General features: G+C 41.6%; 1 protein-coding gene across 6 annotated transcripts in view; it reads left to right on the top strand.

The window, feature by feature from the left end:
- Positions 1 to 10,555: 10,555 nt before the first annotated feature.
- The window catches only part of UNC5D (unc-5 netrin receptor D), a 558,611-nt gene continuing 554,001 nt past the window's right edge, over positions 10,556 to 15,165 (top strand). For 4 of the 6 annotated variants that reach the window (XM_009455179.5, XM_009455177.5, XM_009455181.5 and 1 more), the window contains exon 1: positions 10,766 to 10,968. In XM_009455179.5, the coding sequence (XP_009453454.1) occupies positions 10,866 to 10,968 (103 nt within the window). In that variant the 5' untranslated portion in view covers positions 10,766 to 10,865. Of the gene's footprint in view, positions 10,969 to 15,165 lie in introns of all 6 variants that reach the window. The other 2 variants (XM_528109.8, XM_009455182.5) reach the window with 1 other exon arrangement.

Below are 15,165 nucleotides of genomic sequence, written 5' to 3' on the forward strand. Positions count from 1 at the left end.
TGTGTGTCAAGTTTCCTTTTTTATATGTTATCTGTTGTTCCTACATGTGTAAGTGGATAAAGATTAGTTAATGTATAAAATTACTAGGTCACCCTGGTCAGAAGTCATTTCTTTATTCTCAGAGCCTTAAAGGATACCTTCAAATATCTTACTTATTGTTTCTCTCTCTCTCCTCTCTCTCTCTCTTTAGGTAGATGCACCAGTTCACATATACTCATATACATGCACACACAATACTGTATGTATACAAACATATATGTATCTATAGCTCTATGGGTCAACTGGTGCATCTACCCAGAATGTGCGTATGTGTGTATGTGTGTATGTGTGTAATCTGCTTTCTCTTCTCAGTAGGGAAATATATTGTCAGTTGTTTGAGCGCAAGAGAATCTAAGGAACTTTACCATGATTTTCTGCTTGAATAGTTTCTTACTAAAGCACTAATAATGATCATGACCTTTTAGTGATCTCCACCATCTCTAGACCTAGATTCTTGGTCTCTAGGAAAGCAGGTACTTGAATTGGGATAAAGTCATCCTTATACCTGAGAAGATAAGTGGAATATTTGGTTGAATTAAATTGCAAATGGTACTCTCTTAAATTTTATTTTCAGTAAAATACTACTTAACATGTAAAGCAGATCTTTTCCCCTTCAGCATGCATGACAGTCATTTACTAATGAATGCTTTTAAATCTACTTGCTGAGCCTTAAGATATAACAAATTATAAATTCAATATTTTTGCTGTAAGATGGAGAAAAAGAAGCAGGTATAAGATTTGGGCCAGAAAAGTCAACGCTTTATTTAAAAATTAAAGAAGAGTCTGTTTGTTAAGCTAGCATATTTTCTTTGCACATCTTCAGTTGGAATCATGTAACAGCTACTTAAGTCCTGCTTTAAAGGACTGCTGAAGATGTCATCCTTATTTTAGTTACAGGGATTAATTTACAATATCTTATTCCAGAAGATAAGTCAACAGAAAAGAAGAAAAAAGGAAGGAAACGAAGACAAGCAGAAAATAAAAAATAAATAGAAAGACAACTTTTATGCCTACTTCTTTTATTCCACCTTGCAGACAAATCATATTTTTCTTTGCTTAGTGATTTCTAGATGTCATTTTTACAAGTGGCTTCTTATAAAGTCTGTTAGATTAATTCATAATTATATAGGCAACTTCGTGAATACATACTCCATTTGTAACATTTTGTTCAAGAGGCCGGATAGCTCTTTTTTCTTTTGGTTCTGGTACTCCAGACAGGAAATGTATTTTTTCCTGGTCTCCAACTTTGACATTCAGATATTCCCCAACTGCACCCATCCACTCCTAAGTCCTTAGTCTAAGGTAAGATGGATAGTTATCATGTAAAAATATATGGGCTGACCCTACTCATGTCTGCATTCTGGAAACTCTGCATCAAACTCACTTCCCCCTAACAATTTATTCTGCATGGATTTGACAGTTACAGAGAAATCAAACATCCCCGAATCTCATATTAATGAGAGGATACAGACATTTGAATATGAGTTTCTTTCACGTGTCACATTTTTGACTTTTGATTCTGTTCCTGACTAGAAACTGCAGGGCAATCATCTTCTCAGGCCTCCTTCAGCCTTGTTCTATTTGGAGAGCTGTTTGGCTTATCTGTGTGGTCTAGTGGAGGATACATGGCAGTCATATGACTTTGAACCCTTCAAGAACTACAAATGCACTTTAGTTATCTTTGGCTGTCTCTTCCTTCATTCTCTCTATGCACCAAGAGGCATAGAGCTTACCAGACTAGATAAAGAGAGGTAAATGAATGAATGATATTCAAAGGTGCAATGTGGAAAGAGTAAATAAAGACAAAACTAGGCTGTAAAAACTCGACACAAATACACACCCCATAAAGATATGACAGCATTTCTATTTGACCATAAGAATCCTACTATTTTCTCTCAAAATGGAAGGATATCAGGCTATTGCTGGGTTACTGTAAAGACCTACAAGTGCTGGGATGTGTAATTGTCACATTTCTGATGCTAAATGCCAAGGTAAGGTAACTCAGGGGTTGCATGTCCTGCTGTCATCAGAGGCTACATCTTTTATGAGTTAACACATCTCATATTTTCTCACCACAGTTTATTATTTTTAAAAGTACTAACACATTAATTTTACTGTCAAAGAATTGTGTTCCTTGTTATTATTTTTAAGTTCTTTCATTCGTCTGTGTCAGTAGCTGCAGCTGAACTCCAAGATGCCTGCTCTAGGAAGAATTCCCAGTGTACAAAATGGTCAAGGCACACTTGCAGTGTCAGGATAACCTTTTTAGTTAAAGTCGTATCTTGGTGCCCTGCTGCCCTTTTAAACAAATGTATTGGATTTTTGCACTTTATTGCTGCTTCATAGCCCAATCTCTAAAATAGACTTCTCTAATTTTGTGTGTGAGAGAGAGTTTACTTAACAAACGATTCCATATTGCCTTTAACAGGGAAGGTTGTTAACCTGGATTACTGTACACAGATAGAACATCACATGTGAAGCACTTGCAGCTCCCCAGCTTTTAACATCATTTTTCTCCCGTTTCCAGCAGGTTCATGAATCTTGAGCTGGGCTGTGAGCACACACCGTGGTGAATAAAATTCAGCATGCTCTCTGTAAGCCACATGCACTTCTAAAATGTGCCACTTTTGAACAAGACCATCCTGGGAAAATGACTGGCATGGAGTATTCCCAATGGAAATATCACTTGTGGAATATCTTTTGAATTGCATTGCCAAGTTCACCAATTGAAGTTGCCAGCTGTTGCCCTTTTGTACAAGTGATCTTTTGTTTTCTTTTATTTATTATCATAATTAGATGATTAATAGAGACAGGGGCTTTTATAAGAAACATCTGGAGGTAACAGAGCCAGAAATAAATTGTTAGTTGGGTCTTCAGAGATAGTCATCAGTTTCAAGGAAAGGAAAGCTACAATGTTAGCATTCCAAGTATGGGAAGATTGCCTCTGTTGCTCATGCCCAGGAGAGGAACTGTGTACAACTTTAAAAGACCCCAGCAATATTAAGAAAGATTTTTACAGTACTCATAGCTAAAACTCCCCATTCAGTCCAGAAGGTTAGGTAAATTATGATGTACAAATGCATTGTGGACTTATTTTCAATTCTTCTTCCCCTAAATCTTTTTTCAATGTTCACATGTTCATCTTCTCTCCCTTTCAGGTATAGCTTTTATATTTTTAATTTTTTATTATACTTTAAGTTCTGGGATATATGTGCAGAAGGTGCAGGTTTGTTACATAGGTATACACATGCCATGGTGGTGTGCTGCACGCATCAACCCATCATCTACATTAGGTATTTCTCCTAATGCTATCCTTCCCTTAGCCCCCACCTCCTGACAGGCCGCAGTGTGTGATGTTCCCCTCTCTGTGTTCATGTGTTCTCTCCCACTTATTTTTCAACTCCCACTTATGAGTGAGAACATGCGGTGTTTGGTTTTCTGTTCTTATGTTAGTTTGCTGACAATGATGGTTTCCAGCTTAATCCATGTCCCTGCAAAGGACATGAACTCATCCTTTTTTATGGTTGCGTAGTATTCCTTGGTGTATATGTGCCACATTTTCTTTATCCAGTCTATCATTGATGGGCATTTGGGTTGGTTCCAAGTCTTTGCTATTGTGAATAGTGCCACAATAAACACACATGTTCATGTGTCTTTATAGTATAATGACTTATAATCCTTTGGGCATATACCCAGTAATGCGATTGCTGAGTCAAATGGTATTTGTGGTTCTAGATCCTTGAGGAATCACCACCCTGTCTTCCACAGTGGTTGAACTAATTTACACTCCCACCAACAGTGTAAAAGCATTCCTATTTCTCCACATCCTCTCCAGCATCTGTTGTTTCCTGACTTTTTAATGATTGCCATTCTAACTGTCAAGTCATTGTGGTTTTGATTTGTATTTCTAATGATCAGTAAATGTGTTCTATTCCCAAAGGACTCAATCTCACTGACTTCTGACCTCTTGCTTTGGTACATATTTTGAATGAAGGACTTTCTGCTTCTAAAAGAATCTAGTCTATGATTTAGCATAATCAAAAAGTTTTCCCATACTTTTTGAATGTTTTTATGTCTAAGGTATTTTTCATCTTTTCTGAGTGTCTGTTTTATCTTCAGTAATCTAGACTCAAAATACAGGCATACCTCAAAGATATTGCAGGTTCAGTTCCAGATGACTGCAATAAAGCAAGTGACACCAATTTTTTTTTTGTTTCCCAGTAAACATAAAGTTATGTTTACACTATATTGTAGTCTATTAAGTATAAAATAGCATTATGTCTAACATACCTTAATTTTAAATTTAAATTTAATTTTAAATTTTATTGCTAAAAATGTTAAGGACCATCCAAGCTGTCACTGAGTCATGATCGTTTTGCTGGTGGAGGGTCTTACCTCAGTGTTGGTGGCAGCTGACTGACTGATCAGGTGGTGGTGGCTGAAGGTTGGGGTGGCTGTGGCAATTTCTTAAAATAAGACAGCAATGAAGTCTTCCACATTGATTGACATGTTTTTATGAAAGATTTCTCCTCAGCTGTTTGATGGCATTTTTCTGACAGTAGAACTTCCCTCAGAATTGTAGTCAGTCCTCTCAAACCCTGCTGGTGCTTTATCAACTAAGTTTATGGGAAATTCTAAATCCTTTGTCATCATTTCAACAATGTTCACATGATCTTCAAGAAGACTAGAGTCCATCTCCAGAAACTACCTTCTTTGCTCTCACATAGGAAGCAACTCCTCATCAGTTCAAGTTTTATCACAAGATTGCAGCAATTCAGGCATGTCTTCAGGTTCTACTTCTAATTCTAGTTCTCTTGCTATTTTCACCACACTGCAGTGACCTCCTCCACAGAAATCTTGAACCCTTCAAATTCACCCATGAGGGTTGGAATAAATTTCTTCCAAACTCCAGTTAATGTTGATATTTTAACCCCCTTCATGAATCATGAATATTCTTAATGATATCTAGAATGGTGAATCCTTTCCAGAGGGTTTTTAATTTGCTTTCCCTAGATCCAATAGAGGAATCATTGTATATGGCAGTCATAGTCTTAGAAAATGTATTTCTTGAATGATAAGACTTAAAAGTTAAAATTAGCCTTGATCTGTGGGCTGAAGATACTGTGTCAACAGTCATTAATTTCCTTGTACATCTCTATCAGAGCTCTCAGATAATCAGTTGTGTTTCCAATTAGCAGTAATATTTTGAAAGGTATCTTCTATCTGAGCAGTAGGTCTCAATAGTGGGCTTAAAATATTTAGCAAACCATGCTGTATGGGGGGCCGAGGCAGGTGGATCACTTGAGGACAGGAGTTAGAGACCAGCCTAGCCAACATAGCAAAACCCCATCTCTACTAAAACTACAGAAAATTAGCTGGGTGTGGTGGTGCGTGCATGTAATCCCAGCTTCTCCAGAGGCTGAGGCATGAGAATCCCTTGAGCCAGGGAAGTGGAACTTGCAGAGTCAAGACTGCACCTCTGCACTCCAGCCTGGGTGACAGAGTGAGACTCTGTCTCAAAAAAAGAAATAAAAATAAACACACACACACACACACACACACACACACAAAACATGCTGTAAACAGATGTGCTGCCATCTAGCTTTTGTTGTTCCATTTATAGAGCACAGGTAGAGAAAAATTAGCGTAATTCTTAAGGGCCCTAAGATTTTTGGATGGTTAATGAACATTGGCTTCCACTTCAAGTCACCAGCTGCATTAGCCCCTAAAAAGAGAGTCAGCCTGTCCTTTGAAACTTTGAAGTCAGGTATGGACTTCTCCTCTCCAGCTATGAATGTCCTAGGTAGCATCTTCTTCTAATAGAAGGCTGTTTCACCTACATTGAAAATCTATTGTATAGTGTAATCACCTTCATCAATGAGCCTTAGCTCATCTTCTGGATAACTTGCTGCACTTTCTACATCAGCACTTGTGGCTTCATCTTGCATTTTTATGTTATGGAGATGGCTTCTTTCATAAAGCCTCATGAATCAACCTCTGCTGTCTTCCAACTTTTCTTCTGCAGCTTCCTCATCTCTCTCAGACTTCATAGAGTTGAAGAGAATTAGTGCTTTACTCTGGATTAGGCTTTAGCTTAAGAGAATGTCATGATTTGTTTGATCTTCTATTTAGACTACTCAAATTTTCTCCATATCAGCAATAAGGCTGTTTTGCTTTTTTGTCATTTATGGGTTCATTGGAGTAGAACTTTTAATTTCCTTCAATAATTTTTCCTTTGCATTGAAAAGTTGGCTAACCGTTTGGCACAAGACGCATAGCTTTTGGCTTATCTTGGCTTCAACATGCATTCATCGCTATCTTAATTGTGTCTAACATTTGATTTTATTAATTTACCTATTTCAATGTTTTTGAGTCACAAGGAATCGGGAGGCCTAAGGAGAAAGAGAGAAAAAGAGACAGAGAGAGAGAGAGAGAAAGGGCAGTGAGAGAAGAAGAGAGGCACAGGGGAATGGCTAGTCAGTGCAGCAGTCAGAAAACACACAGCATTGATAAATCAAGTTTGCTGTCTTATATGACCATGGTTCATGAAGTCCCAAAACAATTACAACAACAGCAAAGATGACTGATCACAGATCATCATAACAGATATAATAATAATAAAAAGATTGAATTATTGGGAGAATTGCTAAAAGGTGACCCAGAGAAATGAAGTGAGCACATGTGCCTGGAAAAAAACGGCACTGATAGATTTTCTCAATGCAGCCTTGCTGTAAACCTTCAATTTGTAAAAAACACAGAATCTTCAAAGTGCCATAAAGTGAAGCCCCATGAAATGAGGTGTGCCTGTCCAATCCCTTCACCATTTCTCATTAGGATTTCTATCACCTCCATAACCTTAATGATGATTTGCAGCTGTAAGGAGGAAGGCCATATCTTAGCAGGCTTGGCTTTTCACCAATTACTTTGCTCTCCTCTGCCTTCCCCATCTCCTAGAACTACAAATTCTTTCCCTTAATCACGTAGAATATTTCTACATTCTTTAATGTCTTTTGAAGTTTTACGCTCTTATACCATGTATGTTGGTAAAACAATGTGTTCCATAATAACATAGAGCTCTTCCTAAGGAATTATAATAAACTGCTTAAAAAAATACTTATTATATGTGGAAGGGCTCATCTATCCATGCTCAATCTGTAAGTCCTCTCCTCCCAGTTTGACTTAAATATTTTCTATTTTTTGGAACTTGCCGGGCTAGAGATGATCAAATGGCAATGGAAGTAGAAGCTTTCTACCTCTTTATCTTTATGGGTAGAGTGTTAGAAAATGGGTGTAGTCAATTCAAACTACAAATAATTGAGAAAAACACTTCATAAAGTCTATTCATTGAATCAATATTACCTGGTGCTATGGTTGGAATGTTTGTCTCTCCCAAAAATTCATATGTTGAAACCTAATCACCAATGTGATGATATTAGGAGGCGAGGCCTTTCAGAGATGATTAGGTCATGGGGACAGAATCATCATGAGTTGAGTATTTTGGGTATTCAAAATTATAACATGGTAGAGTTAAAACTGATGGCTCCTAAAATAGGAGTGATCTTAAAATCATCTAGTCAAACATTCTCATTTTATAGAAGAGAAGATAGGAGATCTTGACTTGGCCGAGGCTATCTAACCAGTCCCTGATAGTGTCAGCGCCTAGCCTCTGCCTGTCTTGAATCTCAGGAAAGTTCTATTACATCCTGCTGTTTCTTGGCCAGAGACAGTGATCCTGGGTAGCAACTACTCAACTTATTTCTCCAAATAGATATACATATTTCTCCATAATGGAATAAAGTACAATTCACACATGTTAAAAAATAGCCAGGATTAGATTAATATAGGGTATATTACCATCTGAAACATAATAGTGATGTGCAATTAATACAGTGTGTATAATACTAAAGATTCAACTTCTGTCAATCCGGTATCTAAACAGTTCTGAGGAGGATGAGGTGGAAAGCCTATCTCTGGAAAACCTGATTGAATGGATGCTACCTCAGCCTTCATCTTGGGTTTAAAATTACACAAACTAGTGTATCATTCATGATGTTCAGCCACTTACTAATGTGATCTTGGGCAAATCACCTTTAAACTCAATCTGACTTTCCTCACTTGCTAAATAGGAATAATAACGCCTACCTTGCAGGGTTTGGTTCTGCTTTAAAATAATAATCTGCATGAGAGACTCAATCCTTGAGCATGGTATACACTAAAAGGTTATTAATTTTCCCCTTCACTCTCATTTGTCATTGCAATTTTACTTGAATTATTAACCTAAAATTAGCTTATCTATTACTTATATCCCATTTCGAAATAAAACTGATTTTATTTTTGCCCCCAGCGGGTCAGTAGAAAGACTTAAATAGTATCTTGGACACATAGTAATTCTTTTTTCCTTTTTTGTTCTAAGAAAATCCTCATTTGTGACAGAACTGCCACATAGTCCTGAAGAATCAGGAAAGTCAGGCGATGAATGACTATTTTCCAGAAGACAGGTAAAGCATATTTGGTAGATTAATTCTCAATTCACCTTCTAAGCAGAAAAGGACAAAACCCTCATTTACCAAGATTCTAAAGAGATTTCCAGGCAAGTCCCTAGCCAGCCCCACATCAGTCTTTGCTTTGAAGCATCCATTCCCCAGAGCTTGGTTTTCTTGACTAGGTCCCAAACCTTTTATTGAGCCGCAAGGCGACCGGAGGAAACAATCGGCTTCTTGCACAGACATTCACGTGTCTGGTGGCACTCAAGAGAGGGCTGGCACATGTGCTTATCAGAGAATCAATCTTTTTTGCCTATTATCTTCCTTTTCCTCGGAAGAAAGTGAGTTAGTGCAATTACCTCATCTAGAACAATTACCTCACCTTAAACTCTTTATTCTTCAGAGAAAGGCGTTTGGGAGCAGGTAGCACATTGGCGGGAGACATGGATTTTTGAAAAGTACTTGATATTGAGCGTGGGTAGTGAGGAACTGCTGGGAAGGTTGCCTTTCAAACCAAGGCTCCCTTTTCTATGGGGGATTACCAGGCAAAACGTGAGCTCTGCTGCCATTTTGAGGACTCGATCCTGGCAGCGATAATGAGGTGGTCCAATTGGGGAGCCTGGGACTCCCCACCAACTTCCTGGGTGTGCTCTGAAATTGAGTGACCTAGGACAAGCTCTCTAAAGTTACTCCTCCAGCAGAGGGAAGAGGCAACCGTGAGGTATTTTCTAAAGCAGTTAAATAAAAATTTGATAATCTATCTAAAACAAGCCACACTTAAAAAAAAAAAAAAAAAAAAAGAGTCTTCTTCCCTTCTTCTTACAAAAGTCCAGCGCGTTTCAAAGTCCTTTTAATTGTCAGGCCCAGAGAGACATTAGAATGAGACCACAATCATGCCCTACTCCTTCCTTTAAACTATATATTCATTTCTTAAAACTACATACGATTACTACAAATAGCTATAAATTAACCTAATAATAACACATCAAACAGTATAACCCACATCCTATGACTTAACTATATATAACTAATCACTAATCGACATTATTTCAATAAACCAGTATAAATTCCTAACAATATTACATCAGTCCACTCCCCATCCCCCTTTTTTTTGCCTTTAAGAAACCACTTATAACTACTACTAATCAAAATATATATTCAAAACAACTTAAATCTATACTCCTGAGTTGCAATCCTCACACTTGGCCCAAATAAACTCTTACTTATATTAATTTCGCCTCACCTTCTTCCTTTTTAAGTCGACACTCCTTTCCCTGATACTTACCAGAAGGCAATTCCTTGGGCTCAGATTAAAACTGACAAAAATAGGAGCCATTCGAAATGAGGGAGCTTCTGAAAAGTTTGGGGATTCCGGAGTGTTCAGGACAACAGAATAGGGAATTCGGAAAAAAAAGAAAGCAAAAATAAAAATCGATTATACAAGCCTTAATGCACCCATGATTGTTATTCCCCACTTCTTTATTTATATGAATGAAGTTAGCATAGTTGCAGCAATGGAGTAACTCCATTATTATTTTTTCCCACTACGCATTTATTTTAAGTATTTCTTTTTCTCAGGATGTTTTCCTGAGTGATGTCTGATCTAATGGGAAAAAGTGGAAGTAGGAGAGGCAGGACTTAGAAGGGCTCAAAGTAGATGAACAAAACGGAGGTCTCCTGGAAGCAGGTGACTGAGTTAGGCAACCGAGATGCCCACATATCTGTGCGGCGTTCGCCCCAAGAGGCCAGCCGGCTCCGCTCAGCTCCCCGCGGCGTGGCCGCATCCCCGCCGCCCGACTCCCAGCCCGCTTCCTCTCTCCGCGAGCGGGGGCTGCAGGCGGGGCCCGAAGCGCCCCGGGGGCACGTGGAGCGGCCTCTGGCTCACCTGCGCCTCCCGGGCCCCAGCCCAGCGCGGCCGCGTCACCGCCCCTCCCGCGGCCCCGCCCCAGCCCGGCTCATTGGCTGCCGCTCGGAGGGGAGGAGAAGGGGCGGCCGCGGGGGTCTCATTAGCGATGCGGACTCTCGCCTCCGCTCCGTAGTTCGGGGCCCGGCAGCGGCGCGAGGGCTGGGAACTGCGCGGCGGGGACTGCGGGCGACTCCGGCATCCGCGCTGGCGGCAGCGGTCGCCGCGCCGTGGGAAGCTATGGGGACGCGCCCTTTCTCGGGGTGCCCATTCAGCGGCGGCTCGGAGCTCCCTGCCCCGCTGCTTTAGGAAGCGATCTTGGAGCAGAGTCACTCTCTGAAGACTCCCGAGACCCATTCGACTCGGGACCCTCATCGCCGACCCTTTCCTGGGCTCCCGGAGCGTGAAGAAGAGCCGCCCTCCGGAACGCGGCGAGGAGCATGGGGAGAGCGGCGGCCACCGCAGGCGGCGGCGGAGGGGCGCGCCGCTGGCTCCCGTGGCTGGGGCTGTGCTTCTGGGCGGCAGGGACTGCGGCTGCCCGAGGTAAGCGCTGGGCGGAGCGGGCAGCTGGGGGCGAGGGCGCAGGGGCGCCAGCCTGACGGAGCGGGACCCGCACCGATGGCGTTGGCTTCCCAACTTGCGCCCGGCACCTCGGCGCTCCAAGCCCAACCGGATGGGAGCCGAGTGGAGGACTCCGAGGGGACCACAGCCTTCCAACCCAAGTTTGCGATCTGCCGCAATCCTACAGGTGGCTGTGACCCGGGCCCCTACCGTTTTCCTTGACCCTCCTTGCCTGCTCCATTTTCCAAGCCCTCCCCAATTGCTGCAGACTGGAGTAGCCCGGTCTTCACTCCAATCTCGCTCTCCCCTCTCCTCTCCACTTCCTCTCAAGCCCAGCTTGGTCATGAGTTAGCGCCCATAGCGATGTCGGAGAGTTCCTGGGGAGAGGGGCCAGGTGATGAGAGTGTCTGTAGGGTGGGCTTGAACAGAGAGGGTGTCTTTTCCCTTAGGGGAGGAACACCCATGCTGAAGTCCCTTCGCTCTGCGCCTAGCTTGGCACCCCTCGGGCGTCCTTAGCCCGAGGTCCCAGCCAGCCCTGGGCTTGGCTTGGCGGAGGCCGCGTGTGTGCGGGAGCTCGGGAGAGCGGCGTGCACCATCCCAGTTTAACCGCGCCTGCAGTGCCCAGCCGGGATGAGCACTTGGCCCGAGGCTGCTCACCAGGCGCCTCCTCTCCCTTCCAGGCGCCTACTCTGGCTTGGAAGCGCGGGCCCCACCGAGCCGCAGGGAAACCTCTGCTTCTTTCCGACTTAGAAGCCTAGACCCCATTTTCTTGGATCCTCTGGACTCCAGCAGAGGGAAATTTCGCAACTGGTTTCAGCTCCACCTTGAGCGAGGACAGGCAGCATCAAGTTAAAGATAAATCCCAAGGAGTTGTTTTGAAGATGATCAGAGGCAGTTTCAGACACAGCTCAAGTACCGGAGGTTTACCTTTGAAAAAAATCGGAAGCTTTGCCTTCCCGCCCTTCTTTCCCTTTTTCCTTCTCTGTGTTCCATCCATCAGGCTTAGAATATGTGATACCGTTAAATGATTTGCCTTACACTTGCCAGGGGAGAGGTGGAGCTGAGCTGACCACTTCACCTGCTCTGTTCGGTCTCCTGAACATGCTCCGACCAGCCTGGAGAGTGAAAGGGTGGAAAGGGTTGAGGACGATCACAAAAGAACCAATGTTATCTCATTTTTATAAAAGCTTATGGCGTGTTAAAAGCAGTCGGGCTGCCTAGAAAGATTTTCTTTTTAAGAGGTTGATAGAGGCTCTCCATTGTATGATCCTATTCTTTGCCCATTTGCATTTCATTTCCTGAAAAGTTTTTTTTTTTTTTTTTTTTTTTAATGGAGCGGGCTTTTTAAGAAGCAGGGGAGGTTTAAAAATGAGCGTCGGTGATTGTACACCCTGGGTTATGATGAACCACAGTTCCTTCTCGTGCTGGAAGAAGCACAAGCTTCAGCCATTTAATTTACTACGTACGGCAAATGCCTCATTGCAAAGTCAGCTCTCAGTTGTTTTTAATACACTCTTATGGGAAAAGTGGGTCTTTTCTAAATGTTAATCTAAATGTCTGAGTTTCCACTTACTATTCGTGTGGAATACCTCACAGTCACTAACTCCAGGTACTCACCCTTGGAATTGGGTTGGTGACGTTGTCTTGAAGCCAGCTCGAAACAAGAGGTGGGGACATGCCAGCAGCCTCTTGGATGGAGTTTTGCTGGCTGCGAAACTAAGGCTAGCACCTCTTGTCTGCAAGCTGTTCTTTAAAGGTCTCCTGGAAAACATGCTGTACATTCTGCAGGCTTATTTACAACAAATGTCTTGCACAGATCATAGTAATATGCAAGACACATGGAGTGGAGCCGTAAATCTGACTGATATTTCCCATGTCATATTTTACATTCTGGGGCATGAGGCCCATTCCCCTTAGCAACTGTCAGAGAGTCCTCAAGAAATGAGCACTAGTCAGGCTGTGAAACAGGTGAAGCCACATGCACCTGGCTTTGCACAGTTGGGCGTAATTGGAGTTTTCAGAATAGAGGGTGTGTTTCAGTGCTTATGAAGTTCTCCCTTCCCAGAAAGGTGTCCATTCATTAAAACCAAGATAAGATGCACTGGTGTGGCATGCTTGCCTGACCACTAGTCTCACCATACTCTCTAGGATTAGCCCTAGGTTGTTCTTACTTATCCAATTAATAGTTTTTGTTCTTTAGGACTTTTCTTGTTGATTTGAAACAAGATACTTTGCTTGCCCTAACCAACGGGGTATAGAATTATGCCATTTGCCTTGCTGTTATGAGAATATTTAACAATTCAGTAGCGTTTTCTTTACCATATTTATCATTTATCTGTTTCCAAAATGATTGCACCAACTTTTTTTTTTCTTTCCTTTCCCTCCATACTTATGTAGAAACCTCTGCAAATCAGAGGGAGATTTCAAATTGGTTTTGAATATACTCTAGGAGGAAGACCCTTGGGACAAGGAAATGTTGTAGAGCCCAGTAGTGGCCCAAGAAGCAATATTCTGTTTCCCTCCTTTGTAAGCAAGACTTAGCTCTTCAGATGAACATCTCTGCCTGTCGGCATATTGTAAGGAAGGCACTCTGGTGCCATGATCACTGTATATTTTTACACTTTCCAACTTAAAAGGAGGTTGTTTAAAAGTTATTCATGACCTGCCAAGTGCTAACTGAATCCACATCATGTTGTCATACTGATTTGTTTTTGTTCTTCAAGAAGAAAAGGGGGACTGCTGTTCATCTGCTTGTTATTTTTGCCTTAGATAGTGTACATAAGATACTGTAGTCATTAAAGGCAGAGAGGAAGATAATCTTAGACAAGCTGAGCTTTCATATAATTTCTTGCTTTAAAACATTTCCTGGACAATGAAATTTTGATTGCAATAACTAGAGTAATGCATTAATGGCAAGAGAAGTACACATTTATTACATAGGCATAATAATAGTCTTGTGATTTACACATACTTAAATCCGTCTATCTGTCTAGCTCATAAAGTTTAAAATCTATAGTCATTTCTTCCTTAATGAATGTTGTGAGGCCACCCTCTTCCTTCCCACTTTTCTTCTTCTGTTCCTTTTCCTCACAAATCTTTCTCTTCCTAGGACTATGAGAAAGAGTCTTTTTCCCCTATTTCCTGCCAGACTTATTTTTTCCTGATTCTTGGGTTGTGCTCTTATTTTGAGCAGCCCAGTGGCATCTTCTTAAGAGATCTTTTAAGCATCTCAGTTTTTAATAAGAGATTAATTGTTCTGACCTAGCCCTATAATGATAGCACTTGTCACCCTTTGCATACTTTTTTTGCTCTCCAGATGACCTATCGGTGGGTCTGTGGTTCTTTAAGTAGTACCTCATAGGGGAGGGAAACATTTGGAGCTGTGGATCCTTTCTGAGCTCTCTCAGGACTGGATGACTGAATCCGTCAGGTAGTTCTACACTGCGCTGTCTTATTGATTAGGAAATCACTTTTCTGTTTATTGTCTCAATGCTTTGTAAATTTGTTTCTATTGTCCTCTTCCTACCAAATGCAGTACCCAACTTTAAGCACTGCCAGTGTTTATCAGGGAATTGGTTTATTGGGAGATACTGCATGTTTGATATCCTTCCCTTCTGCTTTTTTTTTTTTTTTAATATCTAGGCTAGAGACTCAGACATGTATTAAAATCTAATCCCAAAGACAAGTGATTTATTCCATAGCATCCTCTTAAGGAAGGGGGTGGTGGTGGTGTGTGATGCCCTCATAATGGGAAGGCACATGTGTTCACAGGGAGCCCAGATGTGCCCTCCTTCTTGATTACACCTTTGCCATTAATGCTGATTGTCCCTTCGTCCAGGCTGTTACTTGGCCAGCAACATCATTGTCTTCTCTTCCTTCCTCCTCCTTCTGATACCTTCATGAACTAACTGCTCAACAGAATAGATCAATGGAAACGTTCCCTATTTCTATTTCATTCTTAGTCACATATTCTATGTAGAGACACTTATTTTCTCCCTCCTTCTTTCTTTTCCTTTTTTCCTTTCCTTTCCTTTTTCCTTTCTCTCTTTTCTCTTTTCTTTTCTTTTCTTTTTTGAGACAGGTTCTCACTCTGTCATCCAGGCAGGAGTGCAGTGGTGCCATCATAGCTCACTGCAGTGGCGAACTCCTAGGCTCAAGTGATCCTCCCACCCCAGCCTC

This window comes from Pan troglodytes, chromosome 7 (genome assembly GCF_028858775.2).
Source record: "Pan troglodytes isolate AG18354 chromosome 7, NHGRI_mPanTro3-v2.0_pri, whole genome shotgun sequence".
Classification (NCBI taxonomy): Eukaryota; Metazoa; Chordata; class Mammalia; order Primates; family Hominidae; genus Pan; species Pan troglodytes.